The sequence below is a fragment of the Chroicocephalus ridibundus genome, chromosome 5 (genome assembly GCF_963924245.1).
Source record: "Chroicocephalus ridibundus chromosome 5, bChrRid1.1, whole genome shotgun sequence".
Classification (NCBI taxonomy): domain Eukaryota; kingdom Metazoa; phylum Chordata; class Aves; order Charadriiformes; family Laridae; genus Chroicocephalus; species Chroicocephalus ridibundus.
This window is the reverse complement of record NC_086288.1, coordinates 82523552-82543494: the sequence shown is the minus strand read 5'-3', so window position 1 is coordinate 82543494 and position 19943 is coordinate 82523552. Positions and strand designations below refer to the sequence as shown.

General features: G+C 48.6%; 1 protein-coding gene across 2 annotated transcripts in view; it reads left to right on the top strand.

Annotated features, from left to right (window-relative positions):
• Positions 1–19486, top strand: part of GALNT7 (polypeptide N-acetylgalactosaminyltransferase 7) — a 71450-nt gene extending 51964 nt beyond the window's left edge. The window contains exons 4-12 of one of the 2 annotated variants that reach the window (XM_063336612.1): positions 2238–2368; positions 2636–2715; positions 4597–4779; positions 7848–7965; positions 9788–9910; positions 11458–11676; positions 14161–14259; positions 15566–15694; positions 17286–19486. In XM_063336612.1, coding sequence (XP_063192682.1) covers positions 2238–2368; positions 2636–2715; positions 4597–4779; positions 7848–7965; positions 9788–9910; positions 11458–11676; positions 14161–14259; positions 15566–15694; positions 17286–17423 — 1220 coding nt within the window. In that variant the 3' untranslated portion in view covers positions 17424–19486. Of the gene's footprint in view, positions 1–2237; positions 2369–2635; positions 2716–4257; positions 4441–4596; positions 4780–7847; positions 7966–9787; positions 9911–11457; positions 11677–14160; positions 14260–15565; positions 15695–17285 lie in introns of both variants that reach the window. The other variant, XM_063336611.1, reaches the window with a different exon arrangement.
• Positions 19487–19943: the final 457 nt, after the last annotated feature.

The following is a 19943-nucleotide window of genomic DNA, read 5'->3' as shown; positions in this document are numbered from 1 at the left end:
TCGTACTCTGCAGTGCCTCAGGGCTTTGGGAGAAAGGACGTGTTTTTAAAACCCGTCGATTCGTGCGTTGACCATGCACTGAGACGTGGGAGAAGAACCTGGATGAGGGAAGAACAGACTGGTGGTTATAATATTTTGAAGGGTGAAATACACTTTTTTTTTTTTTTTTTTTTTAAAACGAAGACCAGAATGCCGCAAGGCTGCTGACAGCTGTCGTAAATACATGCTCTAGGTGAACAAAATGCTGGCCAAACAGTGTCTCTAACTGTAAAAGTATCAGGATTTTATACACGCTCCTGTCATGCGGTCTTTGTAGCATGGGGAGGAGGGAAAGGGCAGTTTCCCTGTGGGAACAGCGCTTGCCGCTGCCCCTGGCACGCTTTCAGGGAACGGGCTGCAAGGCCCCGAGACTCGCGCTGCAGAAGAGCTTCACACCCTCGGTGCCACGGGGTTTCACAGCTCCCCGCGAGCCCGGCGTGGCTGGGCGTTTGGGAACTAAAACGTTTGGCTTCGCGGGCAGGAGAGCTGGAAATAACAGCTTCAGGGTTTAAAACCTTAAAGCATTCCTGACAGCCCTTCTGTAACATGTTCTTGGAATTTGCGGAATAAATAATGGTGTGGTATGAAGATTCTCTTAGTTCCACTTCAGTATGACCTCATTACTCTGATGAATTTATCCTACAAAAATTTATATCACAGCTATCCTGTCGTGTATTCTGTATATCTTACGTGACACGTTGTTCTATGCAGCACGTGTGATAAAATTGCTCTTTCTCTAGTTCCGTATTTATTTATCCTTGAGGTGTTCCTAATGCACAAGGATTTACAAAAGAAAATTGTAAATGCCTGTGGGAAAGGAGAAGGGGATACATAAAACTTTTAGTTGAGAAAACTTAGTCTGTTATAAAGGTAGAGGAGGGATAATAAGAGTATTAAAAGATGGTGGTTTCAGAAGAGTATTCTTTGGGAGAATTGCTGAGTTTTCATGTTTGAAAACTCTGTTTCCAAAAAACATCATTTCCATTTCAATTATTTATAGGTAGCTTTTGCTTAAACTAGATTTTTTTTTTTTTTTTTAAATATTGTTGGCAAGAATGTAAGCCAGACTGAAACGTTAAATTGCAGCACGCTCCAGACTTGAATTATTTTCATTCGGGGTGCGGAAACGGTCGCTGCTGCGGCAGCCCCATGGCTTGTTGGTGCTGAGTGGGACGTCATTCTTCCTCGAGCAGGGACATCCTTCTCCTTCCCTGAGCGAGGACATCCTTCTCCTTCCCCTGCCGCGCATCCCACCCTGTTTCTTTGGTTCCCAACGGAGGGAAACTGAGGCTGTCTGCAATCCTTCTGGGCCTTTCAGTGCAAAACCAGGTTTATTTTATTCTCAAGGAGCAGAGCCTTGAGCAGCCTTCTGCCCTGTGCGTCCTCAGCAGCAGCATCTGGGCACAGGTACCACCCAACACTGGGCTCCTTCTTTCAGCCTGTGTGCTAGGAGTGGGGTTTCCAGATCAGTTTAGCAGAGCCATGTGCGGATAGAAATCTGTAACCACGGAAGCGTAGCCCATCGTGATTCTTAGGCGGTCACTGGTCCCTTTGCTGACCAAGTCCCTGTTCACCATGGGGTCCGTAACGTGCTCAGCAGCGCGATGTGCCACAGCTCGTTCTGCTGCTCTTCTGCCCCTCCAGTTACTCTTATTAATTTCGTCAGAAGATCAGCATAAGAGCACCCCAACCCCAGGGGGGGACAGGTCTGCATGAAGGAGGGCAATAATTTGAGTGTGGTGGGTTTCTGTCGTGGGTTTCCAGGTTTGATTGACTGACACACAAAAATGTGGGGCAGAAAGAGAGTGAAGAGAAATGTTTAACTGCAGAGTCATGCCTTCAGCTGTCCGGGCGCCATTGCCCGATGGGGAAAGACCACGTGTTGAAGGGTAGAAACTTCTCCGCCTGGTTGGAATCCAGGCGAAGGCCTGAAAGCCGCTCCGGTCTACTGAAGTGAGGGGGAATTGTCCACCCATGGAGTGGCTGACCACGTCCTCTGCGTCTTTTCAGATGAGCCATGGAGTCAGAGCGCTCCCAGTCTTCATCTCTCCGTCAGTGGTTGGGAGGGGGCTGCCAGCAGCTGAGATAAAGGTGCTCTTCCATGTGGAGTTGGAAGTAGAGTTGGATTTGGGTTGTGTTAAGAGCATGAAACTGTTTGTTATCAAACCTCACCCAACATCATTTTTTCTCTTTGACAGCACACTTGAAGGAGAGGCTGGATGAGTACATTAAGCAGTGGAACGGCCTTGTGAAGGTGTTTCGAAACGAGAGGAGGGAAGGTTTAATCCAAGCGAGGAGCATCGGAGCCCAGAAGGCGAAACTTGGGCAGGTAGGAGCCAGTTCACACACAAGTCTCTCTCTTTTTTTTTTCCTTTTTTGGGGGCAGAGGTGGTGGTGGTTCTATGTTCAAATCGATGTGTAGAAATGTGGTATTGTATTATTGATACTGTTTTAAGAAGAGATTAATTTTACTCATTGAAGCTTCATTTTTTTTTCTTTATAATATGAACATATTTCAATGTAAATAAGCTTAATTAAATCATTGTGATCTCGTATACAGAAATATAAATGACTTAGGTTTTTTTTCCTTTTGAAGGTTTTGGTTTACCTCGATGCCCATTGTGAGGTGGGAATTAATTGGTACGCGCCACTTATAGCTCCTATATCTAAGGACAGGTAATGTTCTCCCGTTATTTCCAGTGTCTGGCCTCTTAGGAAGAAAAAGTCTCAGTAACATTCTTCACTTTTCAAGTTATAGGCAATATGTTTTATATCTCTGTCGATATATAGCTATATCAAACTATATCAATATTTGCCGTATGATGATTTTATCATCTCCCAGTGTAAAAGCAGTGTAAGGAGGAAGGAGGAAGGTCGGGTGAATAAATCTAGGACAGTTTATTTCAATAGGCGTGCTGAATATTTTGCTTAGTGTAGGTTGAATATAAGGCAACTCTTGCCTTTAGCCACGATCTGAGGGGCTGTTGTAAAAATGTTCACATCTAGCTGAATACGGAGCCTGATTAAAGCAAATAGCTGAACCAAACGGTGATTTTTGGGAGAGGAAAAGTAGCAGGAAGTGTTTTGGTTTAAGAGAGAGTTAAAGCCCCTGGGGTCTCGGGAGTTTTGTCACGTTCCCGTCTTCGGCCTTGCCACAGGGTGTCCCTGGGGCCGTGCTGGAGGTGCTGGTGTGGGGGACGGGCAGAGGGGGAGCCCCAGGGGCCGCAGTGCCCCCCTGGCTCTAAGGGCTGCTGAGCCCCGTCCTCCGAGCTGGGGAGGGGGGGTGTCGGGGAAACCATGTGCTGGTTTGAACTCTTTAATCCCACAGAACAACTGCTTAATCCTAAAAACTATTTGCTAACCTGACGTACTACCGGGACTTTCCTCAAGAGTTTTTTTTTTTTTCCTGTGTGTTTTAAAGGCTGTAACTCAGCTTAAAGACTGTATTTGTCCCTGCTGCCCCCGCAGTCCCAAAAACCAGCACAGCATTAGCGTTTCTTTGCCCCCCACCCACATTCCTCCCTCTCATAGGACTTGACTTAAAAAAGATGGAAACGCTCCAAGTTTGGTCACCGGGAAGCCCATTTGGAAAATTTGGGGAGAATAACGAGATAATGTCTTTTCCTTGGTGAATGTTGTATGTGATAGATCACAACGGGGAGCATATTGCAAATCAAACAGGAATAATTCTGCTGAAGCCCACTGCCAGGAGAGCACCAGCAGCGTTTTGTGTCCGGAGAGGTTGGACTTGGGCAGCTGAATAGGGCAGAATAGTGAAAATCCACGTTTACACCAGTAAAAGCTTGGAGTTTGTCTTACTTGTTGACAGCTGAGATCTGATATGAGCAGAAATTAGGGGAAATAATAATACTGGGGAACCCCGGCCCTCTACAGGCTCCTCTGTTGCCTCCGGCAGCGCGTTGTTAGCAGGCCGATGTCAAGAAGTGCACGTAAAGGAACAACTGTTGAGAAATGAATAGATACATTAGCATTTCAGTCCTAACTTTTCTGCTTTCAGAACCTCTTAAAACAACATAAAGGCAGGACCGTCTCTTTCCTCTTCTAATGAGGCTTCATTCTTTAATAACATGTTTACAAATGACTTCTCACATACACTGCTCTGTAAGGTGAATGATTGATGGTGTAAATTTCAGATTAGACAGATTACTCTTCTGAAATTGTATTTTGCTCTTTCTTTCCCTTCTATAAATGTTTCAGAACTACATGTACTGTACCTCTAATAGATTACATAGATGGGAATGATTATTCCATTGAGCCACAACAAGGTGGGGATGAAGATGGTTTTGCCAGAGGGGCCTGGGACTGGAGTTTGCTGTGGAAACGCATTCCGTTAAGCCACAAGGAAAAGTCCAAACGAAACCATAAAACTGAGCCTTATCGGTAAAGAGAGCTGTTTACCTACTGTGAACCGTAACGAATAATTGTCTAAACCCTCTCGTTTTTCCCTCCCCGCCTCTTTTCCCTGCGGCCGGTGCCCGCGTGCCGCCGGGTCCTTGCCCGTAACCGCGTCCTCGCTGCCACCGTGCCGCCCGGCAGAACCACATGCACCGTCCCGCTCATAGATGTCATAGAGGGACACACTTTTAAGATTGTGCCGCAAGGGGGTGGTGACGAAGACGGGTTTGCTAGAGGAGCGTGGGATTGGAGCATGCTATGGAAGAGGGTTCCCCTGACCAAGCGAGAGAAGCAAAGCAGAAAGACAAAAACTGAACCCTATCGGTAATCACTAAGTCACTTACCCCTTTCTTCTCTGCCGGGGGCCGTGTTGAGCCACTAAAGCTTGCATGTGCTCCTCGCCTGAAAACCCTCCCTATTTCTAACCGCGCCAGCTGCTTCGTTTAATCCCACCCTTTGCCAGCGCTGCCTCCGTGCTCACACCACCTTGGCCGCCTTGTGCTTTCTCTCCGCTCCTGCTCTTGGGCGCTTAGAGGGGTGCGCAGGAGGGCGATTTTGTCCCGCAAAATAAAACACTCCATGCCTTGGTTCCCACGGAAAATTCTGTTTAGCTCTGATACTTCTTTAAAAGTAGCGTTGGAAACAACAGTGCTTATTTAACCGTTTGAGTCGAGATAACGAGCATGCTGCGAGTATTTATAACAGCCGGTAACGCGTAAAACCTGTAGCCTGCGGCCGTGGCTTGGTGCATGCATACAGCTCCTGGGTGACGCATGGGCGTCACAAAAATTCCCCTTTGTCGTCTCTCTCCCACTTGCTTCATAATAGACCGCATCTGAGGGAGAAGCAGATGATTTAAGAGCCAGGGCTAGGTATTTTCTAAGGTCGCAGTATGCGTAGGGATTTGAATTTAATACACATCGCATAAAAAAATAAAAAGAAAAAAAAAAAACCCACCTTATTTTCTGGGAAAAAAGGAACCCCCACCACTGCGCTGTAACTCCAGTAACTTTCACACAAGTCCCACCTTTTTCTTTCGCGTTGGGGCGGGGGGGATGTTTTCTCCCCAGCGAGGAGAAGCTGGCTGGAGACCCCGTGCGGGAGGGAGGGTTTCTGGATGGCGTTTCAAGGCCGGGAGACTGTGGTTCTGCTGTTTTTTATTACTTTCCCCTTCACACTTAACTGATCGCGTTACTGCATTTGAAAGCAATCCTCACATCTTCAGCATCTAATGTCTTCTACTGCTCGGGTGTGCCATTCAAACATTGTAAGAGCCGCTGTCGGTAATTCCCTGTCCTCACCCCAGTCCTTCTCTGCTAAAATGGCAACACATGCAAGGAAGTTCTGAAGCTTTGATCTGTTTTGTGTACAGTATAAATAACAGCATTTTCTGACAGGGCTGTCCACGTTGGAACTTTAATACTCGCTTAGAGGGGGATAAACTATTTCAAGCATCGCTGTTGCATTCTGTGTTTACCAGCCAAACAGGTCTTAAAATCCTTTAAACCGTTCCCAGAAACACGGAACACATGTTCGCAGAATGGTTTAAAAGATGACTTTATTTTTAATAATGCTTTCAGAGTTACAGCCCCGCTTCCAAAAAGAGACATTCCCCGCTCGGTTCCTGTCCCGGCTGCCTGCCTTTTCTCGCGGCAATGCCAGGGCAAGTAAGACCAAGTAAAAATCTGCCGCAACCCTCACTGGGTTTAAAAAGAAGACAAACAAACAAACAAACAAACAAACCTCAGGGGCTTAAAGCACAGAAACAAAACTTTTCCTAATGTGAGAATTGCCCCAGGACTGAACCCTTCTTGCAGAAATACCGCGCTCACCTCCTCGTGCCCTCTAAAACAAACCACTGAGCTCTTGCGGGTTTTAAAGTGTTCTTGAACACACTCCACAGCCCCTCGGTGGCCAAGAGTGACGCTCCAGTGGCCGAGGCCCCCCCCGCTGGCCGGGGCGGTGGTGCCGAGGGTGGGCTGGGGGCTGCGGGGACATCAGGGGGAGACGGGGACAAGGGGACGTTGAGCAGTAACCGGGCGCCGGGCGATGGGAGGGCGGCTGCGCCCGTAGCCGCGGCGCCTCCGAAAAATCCCCTTTGTCGTGTCTCTCCCACTTGCTTCGTAATAGATCACAACTGAGAGAGAAGCCGGCTATTCCGGACTCTGGGCTAGGTGTTTTCTAAGGTCGCAGTTTGTGTAGGGATTTTAATTTAATACACATCACACAAAAAAAGTTAAAAGAAAAAAAAAAAACACCACCTTATTTTTCTGGGGAAACTCCCAATAACTGTTAAAAGGAGCATCACAAAGGTAAAAATCTAACGGAAATTAGAAGAATTTGCCCCATCTCTCACTGCTTTCAAGAAGGAATACCTGAAGGAACATTCAAGAAGGAATATTCCACTTGTGTTTCACCGGGCTCGCTGGAGCGATCCGGACTCGGATCCTCCTCCCTTCAGTGCTGCGCAGCATCTGAAGTCAGAAAGAATTCACTTTTTCCTTACCAGCTTTTTTTTTTTTTTTTTAAATTGGCAACTTGGCGGGGACTCCAGCTTTTACCCGTTTGGGGCTTTTTTATATATATGTTTATTGATCAGCAGGTGAGGACCGCTTGGTACGTGCGCTGGAAATGGCTCAGCACATCCAGCTCTCGATGTCAGCGGGAGGGAGCTACCGGGGAATCTCGGTCCGAGCCGTTCTGCAAAAACGCTCCGATCCAAACCACAGCGTCTTTTTGAGACGTTAAAACTGGTTAATTGAGGCCTGGCCTACGCGGAGGGATTTACAAAGCCGTTTTAAAAAATAAAACAAACCTAAACCAAAAGGGAAACCCTGGCGCAGCCTGATCCAGGCCCTCTTAAAAATTTCACTGAGCGTAAAGGAAAGTGTCTCGTAGGGTAGGGGTAGGAAAAGAGCCAGAGGGAGGAGACAGAAAGGTGTCATTTAGCCGGAAAAACTCTATTCCTTGGTTAATAGACAGTGAGTTCCAATGTGGCAGCTCCTCAGAACGGAAAAGCCAGTCTGTTCCACCGCCTCAGCTGGTCTCGCAGCACCTTGAACGACTCTGAAGTGAGAAATGTTTTGTCACAATGAGTCTTACCTTTTCTATTTTAATAGAAACATGCGGAATGGCTATTAAATGAATTTTAAAAAAAATTAGTGAATTTTAAAAAAAAAACATAATAAAATCCGTGACTTCACTAGAAATGATACAGACATCGCTTCAGAAAATTGCTGAAAGCTGATGGCAAAGCTTCATGATTTTTCAGTGTATTGCCATTTACCTAATCTTTATTATGAAGTTACCGGTGAATTGCTTCCTTAATTCCCGCTTTCCCGCGTGCTGTTGCTCCCCGTGGCAGAAGGAGTGACGCCGTCTCCCTCTTGCAGGTCCCCGGCGATGGCTGGCGGCCTCTTCGCCATTGAGCGTGATTTCTTCTTCGAGCTGGGGCTCTACGATCCCGGCCTTCAGATCTGGGGGGGCGAAAACTTCGAAATTTCTTACAAGGTAAGGCCATAAATCGAAAGCCGGTTCCGTTTAGTAGGGCTGCTTTTCTGTAAGCGCATCTCTCTGGGGTGCGGGCGGGTTTGCAGCCCCCCAGGTGCTGTGGCAGAGATGTTTTCCCCCTGTTTCCCTGGGGACTCTGGGCAGGGGGGGTCCGGGAGGTGCCTGGTGCCGAGACCTGCGTTTTTGTGAGTGGTTTGGGATCACGCACACCTCCACATGTCTAATTTGGAAGCAGGCCGGCACATCTGATGGTGGGAACAGAGCGCTCTCGGCGTAGAACAATGTCCTTATTGCAAGCGACTCCAGCAGCAGCGCCGGGTTTGAGCAGAGATGCCTGAAAAGTAGGTAACGATGCAACAAAAAGGAATCTGGTTTCCTCCTCCCTGCCATTTTTCTGGGTGAAAACATGATCTCATCCACTTTTCAAAATTTCAAGAACACCTTTCCAAGAGAAGCCTTCGTGATGGAACCGCGAACTGCATAATTCATAACCACCGCAGGTGGTTTGATTCTCAGTGCTAGGCAGGTGCACGCCCTTCCCTTAGCAGGAAGCGTAAGATGATGATCACCAGCTTCTTGGAGCTCCAGTTGTAATAACGACACGAGCAGCAGACAGCCAGAATCTGTCCCAGTTAACCAACGCAAGTGGAGACACCTCATGTCCTCGGCAGCGATCCGGATTTTGTTGGAAGCGTGTTCCGAGCGCTCCTGCTGGCAGGGATGCGGAGGAAGCTCCCAGGGCACTCGCTCCGCTCTGAATCCAGGCGCAAAAGGTGGTGACTGAGGACGTTCCTCGCCCAGGAGCTTTATCCTTCCCCACCGTGCTCGGAGCCGAGCCATCGTTGCAATTGCGTACAGTGGTTTTGTAACTGAAGCGCCGATGACGTGGAGACCTCCAGGTTGGCTTCAGCAGGTCACACCAGGCTTCAGAAGAACTAAATAACATGCCTCAGTCTTGCGCGCCGACTCCTCGTCAGCAAATGTAACAGCCTGGCATGGCTGAGTGGGTTTTTTGATAAAACTTAAGGAAATTAATATGAGGATGCAATGAAGGAAGGAAACTATTCCGGCCACCTTTCCTGATACTAAGTTGTATTTTTAATCTGGAATTCGGGCTAATTTGGAACATCCCCAAAGTTAGCTTGAGTTTGGATTTGATGCTACATTTCAAACTTGGCAAAACTACAAGCAGCTAAATTCAGATTTAGGTATGTTTGCTTTTCCCCATAAATGGATTATCCAAGGACCTGTGGGAGGGAGGGAGTTTCAGAATGGTAGTATGTTTTAGCCATTTTTTATTCTTGGTTACTATAGTTAAAGAAAAAGCTGTTTGTACTTGGAACAATGGGTTACCAAGGACATCCTTATCTCCTACGAGTCCTTATTAAGAAAAACATAGATGTGATGGGCATCTAACCAAAACCCACCCTAGTGATGGTAGGTGAATTGCTTTAATAACATCAAAATATTATTAATTCTGTCATAATAAAAATTACCCGGTTCCAGATTGCGTGCACTCATTCATTCCTGTTGTTTTAAAATAGCAATGGGATGAGACGGCAAACTTTTTTCAAAGCTTTTTTCAAAGGTAATTTAGCTGAGTAATTTCATGGCTGAGCTGAAGATGTACCCAATACAGCCTGTCATTTCAGACACTTCTTATGTTTATGCTCGCATCTGAAATGAAAATATTTGAATGTATCACGCGGTTGGTATAGTAAGAAAAAGTAGTTGACATTTCTTCCATAATTTATTACCTATTTGTCTGTCTTAAATGCCTGTGCGTGTGTATGACTGTCTCCGCCTTTGCTTTGACTTGTAGATCTGGCAGTGTGGGGGGAAGCTGCTCTTCGTGCCCTGTTCTCGTGTTGGACACATCTATCGGCTCCAGGGCTGGCAAGGGAACCCGCCCCCCGTCTACGTGGGGTCGTCGCCTACGTTAAAGGTACTGCTTTGCTGCGGCCTTGCAGCTGCTTTTTCATTTTAGATAACAACAGTCTTCGATAAATCTATTTAAATTATCGGTAGCAACAGAGAGAGCACTTCATCTAAAGCTGTTTATTGCCTAAAGCTAAGACGGTCATCGCTGCGGGAGGGAAATCTTTGTGCCAATCCCGCTGTCATTAAGAGCAGAGATTCCTGGAACCCTTCTTGCTCTTCTTGCTCCACCTCCCTCCCAGCCGGCAGAGAGACAACGCTCCTCCAAGGCTTCCTCTTGCCTATTTTAAGCTTCTTCCTGTGCAGTGTTTTGCCATTGGTAAATCGTGTTCCCGAAGACCCAATTCCTTGGAAATTCCCATCCCAGAGCCATCTTCCTAGACGTTACCTGGGACGATGGCCACCGGTGAGGTTACAGAGTGTGGCTTGAGCCAAGCTGGCAGTTGGGTCTGTTGAAAAGGGAACGTCCCAGCCCAGCTTAATGGTAGAAAACTAACCTGGCACCCAAAAGAAAATTTAAGAAGTCCTCTGTTTAGTAATGTGAATTGGTTCGCATTTTGACCAAAGAAGGACTAGGGCCAGGACAAGGGAGGGCAGGAGCAATGGGAATAGCTGGGAGCAGGGACGGAGAGATGGGAGACAGGATGGCAAGTGATGGCTCCATTGCTCAGGGCGGGCAAGGGGTTCGTTTGCCTTCTCCAGAATGATAACAGACATTTCACTCTTCTGATAAGCTGATCAAAAATATTTGCTGCGTATCTAAACACCTTGGGGGATCTGCTCCTCTGCTTGCTGAATACAGCAGAACGTGCTGAGCGGTCTGAAATACGAAGTTCCTTCTCTGCATGAGGTGGGAATTCTCCTTCCCCGGGCACTCTCCAAGCTTTTCTATAGCTTTGTTCAGTTCATGCTGGATGGGGATTAAAGTAAAACTCACAATAACGTGCGCCTTTAGTCAGATCTATTGAGTGGTTTAACGCCGGGCCATTAATGCCAGGAGAAGCGCACAGCGAGGTGTGTGTCTAGAAGACGTACCGGTGACACGGAGAGGAGAGCGTGCTCGCCAGACGAGCTTCCCATTTTCCCCTTCTCCCAGCAGCAATAAACTGCTTCACTCAGGAGGACAAAGCCTCCTCGGTGTGTCGTAGCTGACCCATTTAAAACTTAAATTTTTCCACGCTGCGTGGACTAACGGGTAGCGTTCTCTCTGCCAAAGCTGCAGAAGGTGAACACCATCTCTGAACTGCCGTGCTGGTGCGCAGCAAATGATCACGGCGTTTTATTGAAGAGTCTTTATTTTCAAATAAATATCCTCTAAACTTAGAAAAAAAAAGACTTTGTGCTCTCCTCAAGCAAGCCAGTTTATTTTGCTGGCTTCAGTCCTAAGCCGTCACTTGCAAATAGCACACAGGTGTCTTGTGCAGTCTGCTGAAGGTGACAAACAATGACATAACAGTTTTACGCTGACACTTTTTGAGGAGAAGTCCTTCAATTTCTGGAATGAACACGCAGTTGCGCCTCAGCCTCTTCCTCCTCTGTCCTTCTTCCTCCCAGAACTACGTCAGGGTTGTGGAGGTGTGGTGGGACGAGTACAAGGATTATTTCTACGCCAGTCGGCCGGAGACCAAAGCGCTGCCCTACGGAGACATATCCGAGCTGAAGAAATTCCGCGAAGATCACAACTGCAAAAGCTTTAAGTGGTTTATGGAAGAAATAGCGTACGATATAACTTCATATTATCCGCTACCACCTAAAAATGTGGACTGGGGAGAGGTAAGTACAGCACGGAACCTGCATTTATTTTAGGAGCTTTTTTAAAAAAAACCTGGGAATTCAGAAGGAAGTGGTTGTTGGCTGACGTCGGGCTGAGGACAGGCTCTTTGGTTACGGCTGTGCGGAGGTGTGCGATACTTGCCAGAGGGTACGGAGATACAACCCTAGGGAAAAAATTCTATATTCTCTAAGAGGTGTGATTTTTTTTAATTAGCTGCATAGCTCCTTGAAGGATTGTTTTGTCTCTAGCCCTGTCTAAAGCTCTTTTCTCCATAGTTGGAATTTAGATATTTGGGTTTTTTAAAGAAAAAATGCCAGTCCTGTGTGCGTAGGAGTATTGGCGAAGGTTGATAGGTGAAAAATGTTTTTCGGCAAGGGCCTAGAGAATGGGTGATGAAAGGCAGGTGGGGTGCACCCTGCCCGCGTCCGCTGCCTGGGATGTGCCTGCAGTGTCCCCGCCTCGGTAAAGTCCTGCTCGGCCTGGAATAAGGAGGTAGGATCCCGTACCAGCCATCTCCAGCGTTAGTTGTATGTCTGGTAGTGCCTGTGACTTCGTGAAATTAAGAACGTGGTCATGAATTCAGCGTTTTCCCGTGGTTGTCACCAGGCAGGTGGGGGACACCTCGCTGAACGCTGCTCTGACGTTCTCCCGCGCCTTGAGGAGCTCTTCGGGCAGGGCTCCTGCCCGCTGTCAAATTTCCTTCTTTTTGCCCTTTTCAGTTGGCTCCAGCCTTGCCCCGTCTCTCCTGGTCATTTCGCGTTTGCAGATTGTGGAAGCAGCATCAGAAAGTTACCCTGCCAGCAGAGGAGGAGCCGTGTGTCCCACCAGATTTAACAACCTCCTTTCCAAGATGTGATGGACCCATTTTTCTCACTTCACAAGAGCCTTTGTGAAGTCTGGATTTATAAGCACTTTATAAGTCCAGGTCTCTGCCGTTCCCTATGGCCACGGAAGTGTCACTTTTAACTTGCTGAGGAATTGGCGATGCAGAGCGTGGGGATGGTGGAAGGGGCACGAATAGTCTTGCATCTGAGGGACCGGGTGAAGGATGCCACCTTTATTTCTTACCCAAAAGCTCACACAAAGCGTCGGTTCCTCCATCAGCCCGAGACCTCCTTTTGGAGCCACGGGAGGGGTTAGGCAGGGCGGTTACACATCGCTGTTCACCCAGGTGAAAGGGTCTGAAGAGAATAAAATAATAACAGCAGCTTGCGGGAAGCCATCCCTGGTAAAAGTGAGCGGCTCTGGGGCAGCAGCAGGAGAGTTGGGAGTTCAGAGACGTCTCTGAAGTTTCTCCAGCTCCTTTTCGCTGGCTGATGGTTATCCTACACCTGGGACGGTTTATCCCCACCTCTTTGCAACAGGCCACTAATGGCGTTTCCAAAGTGTCGGGAAGGAAAGTGTGGGGTTCAGCTTCCCAAACACTCCCTGGAAGTCAGGGCTAAGCTCAGACCTCCAGACGTTCTTCTGCCATCAGGAGGAAGAAGGAGGATCTGCCAAAGGAAATAGAATCATGGAATCCTAGAATTGCCTAGGTTGGAAAGGACCTTTCAGATCATCGAGTCCAACCAAATCAGTCTGGAAAGAATGTTATTTGTGTCAGGTGGTCATTGAATCACAGACCGCTTTGGGTGGGAAGGGACCTGAAAGCCCCCCCAGTGCCACCCCCTGCCCTGGGCAGGGACACCTCCCACCAGCCCAGGTTGCTCCAAGCCCCGTCCAACCTGGCCTTGAACCCCTCCAGGGATGGGGCAGCCACAGCTTCTCTGGGCACCCTGGGCCAGGGGCTCACCACCGCCCTCACAGCCAAGAATTTCTGCCTCACATCTCATCTCAGTCTCCCCTCTGCCAGTTTGAAGCCATGACCCCTCATCCCACCACTCCATGCCCTTGCTGGCCCTTCCGAGAAGGGAGTGGGATCGCCAGCAGTTGAGGCACGCTTCCTGACAGGACTTTTGCGCTTTATCCCTGGGCCTGCGTGTGCCCCTCATCAGTTGTCTCTCGTTTCCCGTGTAATCGGGGCTGCAGACGGTGGGTTGAGCAGCCGGTCCGTGGGCTGTGCCCCGCTGGGCGCAACTTCTCTGCAGCACCTTCCTCATCCAGAGGATGAGAGCGACTTATCTGAGCTCCTGCTTAATTTGTGACGACCTGTGAGCCTGAGCATGCTTTGGTAGGAGATTGAGTAAATTAAAATACTCGGAAGTCCTACATTTCGGTGTCATTAATTTGGAGCTGAGCTTTGCAGCTCTGCCCTTACCAGTGTGCTCTAACTGACGTAAGAGCCCGCCCATTCACAGGGGCAGGTAGAAGCTCCGTCTCCCAGAATGGAGAACATCAGCATTTACCTTCCATACGCAGGTCTGTCTCGTAACCCCTCTGGCAGATGCCTGCTTCTGGTTTGAAAGATAAGTGGGAATTTCCTGAACTCCTTTTTCCTTATTTTTCCCTTGAGTCTAAGTTACGTTGCAAAACGTCTTTTCCAGATCAGAGGCTTCGAAACCGCGTACTGCATCGACAGCATGGGCCACACCAACGGCGGCTTCGTGGAGCTTGGCCCGTGCCACAGGATGGGGGGCAACCAGGTGAGGAGCCGGGGGGCCAGGCCGACGGAGAATCGCTTGCCGTGGGTGGCAACGGGACAGGTTTCTGCCCAGCCCCTGTGAAAAGTCGCTTTGGTGCCAGCCGTAAAGAGGGGAGTTGGGGGTTTTCCATAAGCGCACTGACACGGGGATCTGAAAATACCATTTCAAACACAAACGGTCCAAAATTGAAGGCAGATCGGTATGTGAGGAAGCAAGGACTGTGTTTTAAAGCAAGCATGTCACGGCATTGGAACAGCCGCTGCTGAGTCAGCGTTTGTCATTTATCGTCATAATTCGTCCTTCAGCGACAGCCCCCGCTCACCCGGGTGCCCGTACTTCCCGAAGTGGACTTGCTCTAACGGAGGTGTGAAACACCTTCCCGCAGGAGCTCATCTCCCACCACGGGGGACAAGGGATCGAGTACAAATTTGTCTCCGCTTCATTTACAAACTAATTGGCAGACCGTAACGGCTAGTAGATGGCTGCGGGCCGGGCGGCCGTCGTGTTCGACCCGGGTCTTCACAACCCTCCCCGCGCGGCCGCGCAAACACGCCCTTCTCTCTTTACGTCTCCTTTTTTCGGCTGGCAAACTTCCCAGCATTTAAAGCCCTTATTTACGCTGAGGACGACTTGAACCGGGCAAGTTTTGCCACGGCAGCCATGAAATCACCTGCGGGATGATGCCTTTAAAAATTGCGTTTGGGGTCAGCTCTTCCTGGCCCTGGGAAATTTCCCTTTTATTTTGATATTTCATGAAAAACTTCCCCAAACTACTTTTTCGGTACAGGTTACCCCCCAAAAACCCCTGTGACAATTATAAGAGGTAGCCAGGGTAATCTTTTTGTGCCTGGATGCGGTAGTTTGATTTCCCCCTTGGGTGAGACGCCAGAGTTTTACTGTTGCCGCATGAACTGAGGGGCCAGGAGCAGGGATGTGCTGCCGGCCCTGCAGGGAGAGCGGATTCCGTGGCCGTCAAATCAGGCAAAGGCTTTTATCAAACGCTTCCAGCAGGCTCCCGCATCCGCATCCCTGTATTTTGTGTCATTTGGGTCTGGCTGGGTGAGTTTCTTACCCTTCGAAATCCTGTTTCTTACCCTCCGAAATCTCCGTGAAGTTCGTGCCGCGGTGGTGGCAGCGCGTCACGCCGTGTAAGTAAAGAGCCCTCCCGCAGGACGGGGGTGACGCCACCAGGCAGCGTTTTCAGTGGTGCCGTTCCATTGGTATTTGCCGCGCTCCTCAAATACTCGTCGTTTTGAGTCAACTGTTAGAAAGGTGCTTTTTTTTTTTTTTTTTTCCCCCTTTTCAGCTGTTCCGAATCAACGAAGCCAACCAGCTCATGCAGTACGACCAGTGCCTGACGAAAGGGCCGGACGGGTCCAAAGTCATGATCACCCACTGCAGCCAGACCGAGTACAGGGACTGGCAGTACTTCAAGGTAAGGCACCCCAGGGAGAGCAGAAAAGAAACGACGGCTTGCATCCTGCCGGTTTTTTGCACCTTTTTTTTTTATTATTATTATTATTATTATTATTAATTTTATGTGCATCTGAAAATAAAGCCCTGCGACAGGGTTAGCTGAACCGAGGAGGGCGAGTTGCTAATGGCTCGTTCCTGGAAATCCGTGCCTGCCGGGAACAGCTCCTCTAGGGAAGGATGCTTTTCCCAGCGGTCCTCGTTACCTGGGACAGTTTCTAAAAGCTTTTTGTGCCGCCACCCTCTCTGCTTCTCTGCTTTCCAGCGGGAAAATGTCGTTAATGGCCGCAGTGAGAAGATTAATGAAATGCTGAGGCACGTGTAGCAGCTAGGGTCGATATTATATCGAATTTTGGGAGGTCTAAATTGCAGCGTCGCTCTGTTTAAAGACAGAAGATTCGTTTTAAGCCTACAGGGGAATGGGTAAACATAGCGTTACTCGGCCTTTTTGTGTTGTCTTTGCCTTCTTCAACATTTCTTTTTCCTGTTCATTATCCGCCCGCTAATGACGCGCTCCGTGGCGAGTTCTGGGTGTGGTGCCATTACGGTGCTGTTGCAAAATCGATGGATTTTTCATACGGGCTTGGAACGTTGGCTGATGTACGTGCACGGGCTGCTGCAGTCCCTTCAGTCGCTACATCTGCGAGTCCTCTCTTCTGCTTTTGGAAGGGTTATTTTAAAAAATGTCTACGGTTATATTTCTGTTTGTCTCTTAAAAAAATGAGGCTGAATAGTCTAAGGGTGACGTTATCCTTGGATGTGGCGACACGGCGCTTGGGTCTGTGTCTGAGGCGCTCTTCCGTGTTGGGTTTCTCCCGTCCGGCTAGCGCCCTGCGTGCGGGTCGGTTCCTGAGGGGGTGTCCGGGCTGTGTTTATCTGGCAGATGCGGGCGCTGCTGGGTGCAGCGAAATCTCTCTGTTCTCCCTGAAGCCACCCCACTTCTCCTGCGACAGGCTGTGCCCGAGCCGGGAAAGCCCGAGCCCCACCGTGCCATTTCCCCCCAGCTCTCTGCCGCGCGTCGGCAGCCAGGGGGCTTGAAACCCGAAACTGAACAATCAATAATGTTTGTGCGCCGGTTGGGTGAGCGTGGTGCCAGTGCTGCTCGAGCAAGAGCCGAGCCTCGGTGGCCACCAGCAGAGCCTCAGGGCTTCGGTGGCCACTAGCAGAGCCCCAGGGCTTTGGTGGCCACTAGCAGAGCCCCAGGGCTTCAGTGGCCAGCAGCAGACCCCTGAGGTTTCAGTGGCCACCAGCAGAGCCTCAGGGCTTCGGTGGCCACTAGCAGAGCCCCAGGGCTTTGGTGGCCACTAGCAGAGCCCCAGGGCTTCAGTGGCCAGCAGCAGAGCCTCAGGGCTTTGATGGCCACCAGCAGAGCTGATAATACAAAGTCTGGGAAAGTCCAGGTTTAACAAATAATAAAACGAGTAAGAGCTGGTGTGTGCTGGGCCTCTGAAACCCGGTTTTGTAAATTGCCGTGTTACAGTTACGAAGACAAACGTTAAAAACCAGGGCAGCAGCCCGGCCCACCACATGTTCCTGCTGGTTTTGTTTTCCAGAACCTGCACAGATTTACCCACATTCCATCAGGGAAGTGCTTGGATCGCTCCGAAGTCCTCCATCAAGTGTTCATTGCCGAGTGTGACTCCGGTAAAGCATCGCAGAAATGGGAAATGAACAACATCCTGAGCGTGTAGCCAGAGGGAACCTCCCGACGGACGCGTCGCGCTTGGACGGGACTGAGAATAGCCTGGAAACTGCTGCAATTACGGACCGTACGGCCGCCGGCCGCCCGGCTGCGATGAAGGACGTAGAGGAACTGTGATTATTATTACAATAACATTATCATCCGCAGTTAATGTTTACAAAACTGCTTTACCTTAAAACTCTGTAGATGTTTACATCCTTTTGTTTTAAGATGTTGGTAAATTAACGTGCTGTTAGCTGTGTTTCCTGGGAACATGGTTAAAAGCGTTGTCGTCTTCTTTGGGATTACACTCAGGGGTCTGAAGGCAGTTTTTTTACACACACTTGAAAAGGTTGGAGTAACCAGATTTTCATAGAACTGGGTGATTATCAACCTGTTGTATATTTTTATTTAATTTTACATCTTACTAAGCACTGCCACAGGTTACTAGCCAGGGTGGCCTTCTCTCACAGTCATGCTGCTTTTTTGGAAGGTGAATTTCAACACATTTAGTGCCTCTTTCATTTCTCTCTTTCACGAGGAACGCGTGTGTCGGAAATGATAGAACGGAGGTTTCTGAGCTGTCACCGGGGGTAGGGACCGACCGCACCGCCCCCGCTAATCACTGCGTTGCTGAAGACGAATTTCTGTGGCCGGTTTGGCGGCGGCTGCGGTGCGAGGAGGGGCTCGGTGCCCGGCTGAGCGCTCGGCTGCTGCGTTTTCGTGGGAATAAGCACCCTCGCGATCCCAGCTGAGAATTTATAAGCACTAACTCGCTTGTTTAAACCATGCCTTACATGAAAATAACTTTAAAAAAAAAAAGAGGAATAAAATAAAGCTGCACAATTATGTAAAAATTAGAAAGAATCCAATGCTTTATTTATACTGTTGTTTTAAATGGAAATTAAGGGGAGGACTAAAACTTTTAATTAGGAAAAGGCAGCCAGCTCCTTAACGCATCTGCGTAACTCCCGGCAGGGGCAGCTGTCAGCGAGTTTGGGCGCCAGGTTTAGCTTTGAAAAGAGACATGGAAATCCTGAAGCCCCACTTATCCGTGCTAATTTTCTTCTTATTTTTGTCATTGGAAATTTTTCCCGAGGGATTGCGGCCACAGAGTACAGCCGCTTGGTGCTACAGCGTACGGAACGGAAGGTGAAGTGGTTCCCAAGGGGAGCGGGCAGGGAGGCGGAGGAGGAGCGGCTTCTCCCCGTCGCCGTCAGCGTACCCCTTTGCTAAGCGTTCTGCCTCTCACGCGTCCCACTATTAAAGACGAGGAAATAGTTGCCCGAGCTCCAGCGCAGCGTTGCGTGCAGCTTCCACTCCTGCTCGCAAGCGTCTCTGTGGCGTTTGGTGGCAGTTTGATCTTTCTAGGGCTGTCTGCGCTGATCTGGTCCCTCGGGATCTCTCCTGCCTTCTTTAACCTTCTCATCTATCCTTTCACAGCCATGAAAAGTAGGAAATAAAGGAGGGAGAAACTGGAAGGGAAAAAAAAAACAGGAAAGTAAGGGTGTGTGCCGGTACTTGTTCCTTGTGTGTATGAAAACTGACTGGGTTTTTGTGTGTCGGGCAGATTAATTTAATCCTACGACTATGCATAAAGGCAGAATGGTGGCGCAGGGCTGCCGCGGGTGCGCGTTTCCAAGGGGAATTTAGTGCAATTCAGTGAAAGCTGACGCTGTACGTGGATGCGAATCCGTGTGCGCGACTGGAACCTTACGAACCACGAGATCGTACAAAGCTGTTGCTGTAATGACTTTTTCCTACTGTAGCCGGCTTGGAAAAAAAAATAATTCCCATGTTTTTGCTTTGTAAGTTGATGATAGTATCACTATGCATTTCTACATATTTTATAAATTTGATTTATGCAGATTTTGATACACTGTATGTTTCTGTAGAAATTGTATAAATCTTTAAAAAATTTATTAGGGATAAATGCGGGAAACCTATGTATATCTTACTTATGGGTTGCTTGTTTTTTAGGTGAAGTAAATAAAATGTTTGAATTTTTGGGTTTACTATACTTTTTACAGAGTAAAAGTGGATTATTATCTTTACAGAAACGCTGTATCTCTAAATCTAGACAACTGCAATGCTTCAGACTTACAAATATTAAAAGTTTTGCGTTTTATTTAGGTACCTTTTGTCATATCTGTGAGGACTCGGGGTTTTTTTCCCAGTGAAGCGAAAAATGAAATTCCCCCTGAGGGCTGCCACGTGGACACGTTTGGATTTCTGTGTCGCCTGCCCTGATCTAATTAGGTAGGTGTAATGCGCTCCTGGAAAATGAACTCGAGAGTGGTTTCTGAAGCAGACCCGGAGGTCAGGACTCGTCGGTGGCGGTGGTTTGACTGTTTTATCTTAGTCCTTGTGCGTTTCCACCGACAAACACGTTCCAATCAACCGAGAAACAGAAAGTTTCGTAGCAACAGGGAATGCGATTAAATCGGGACACGGAAGACCAAGTTCTGGCCTCAGAGCAACCCTAAACGCTGAAATCCGCCTCTGCACCGATGTATTCAGGTTCCCAGAG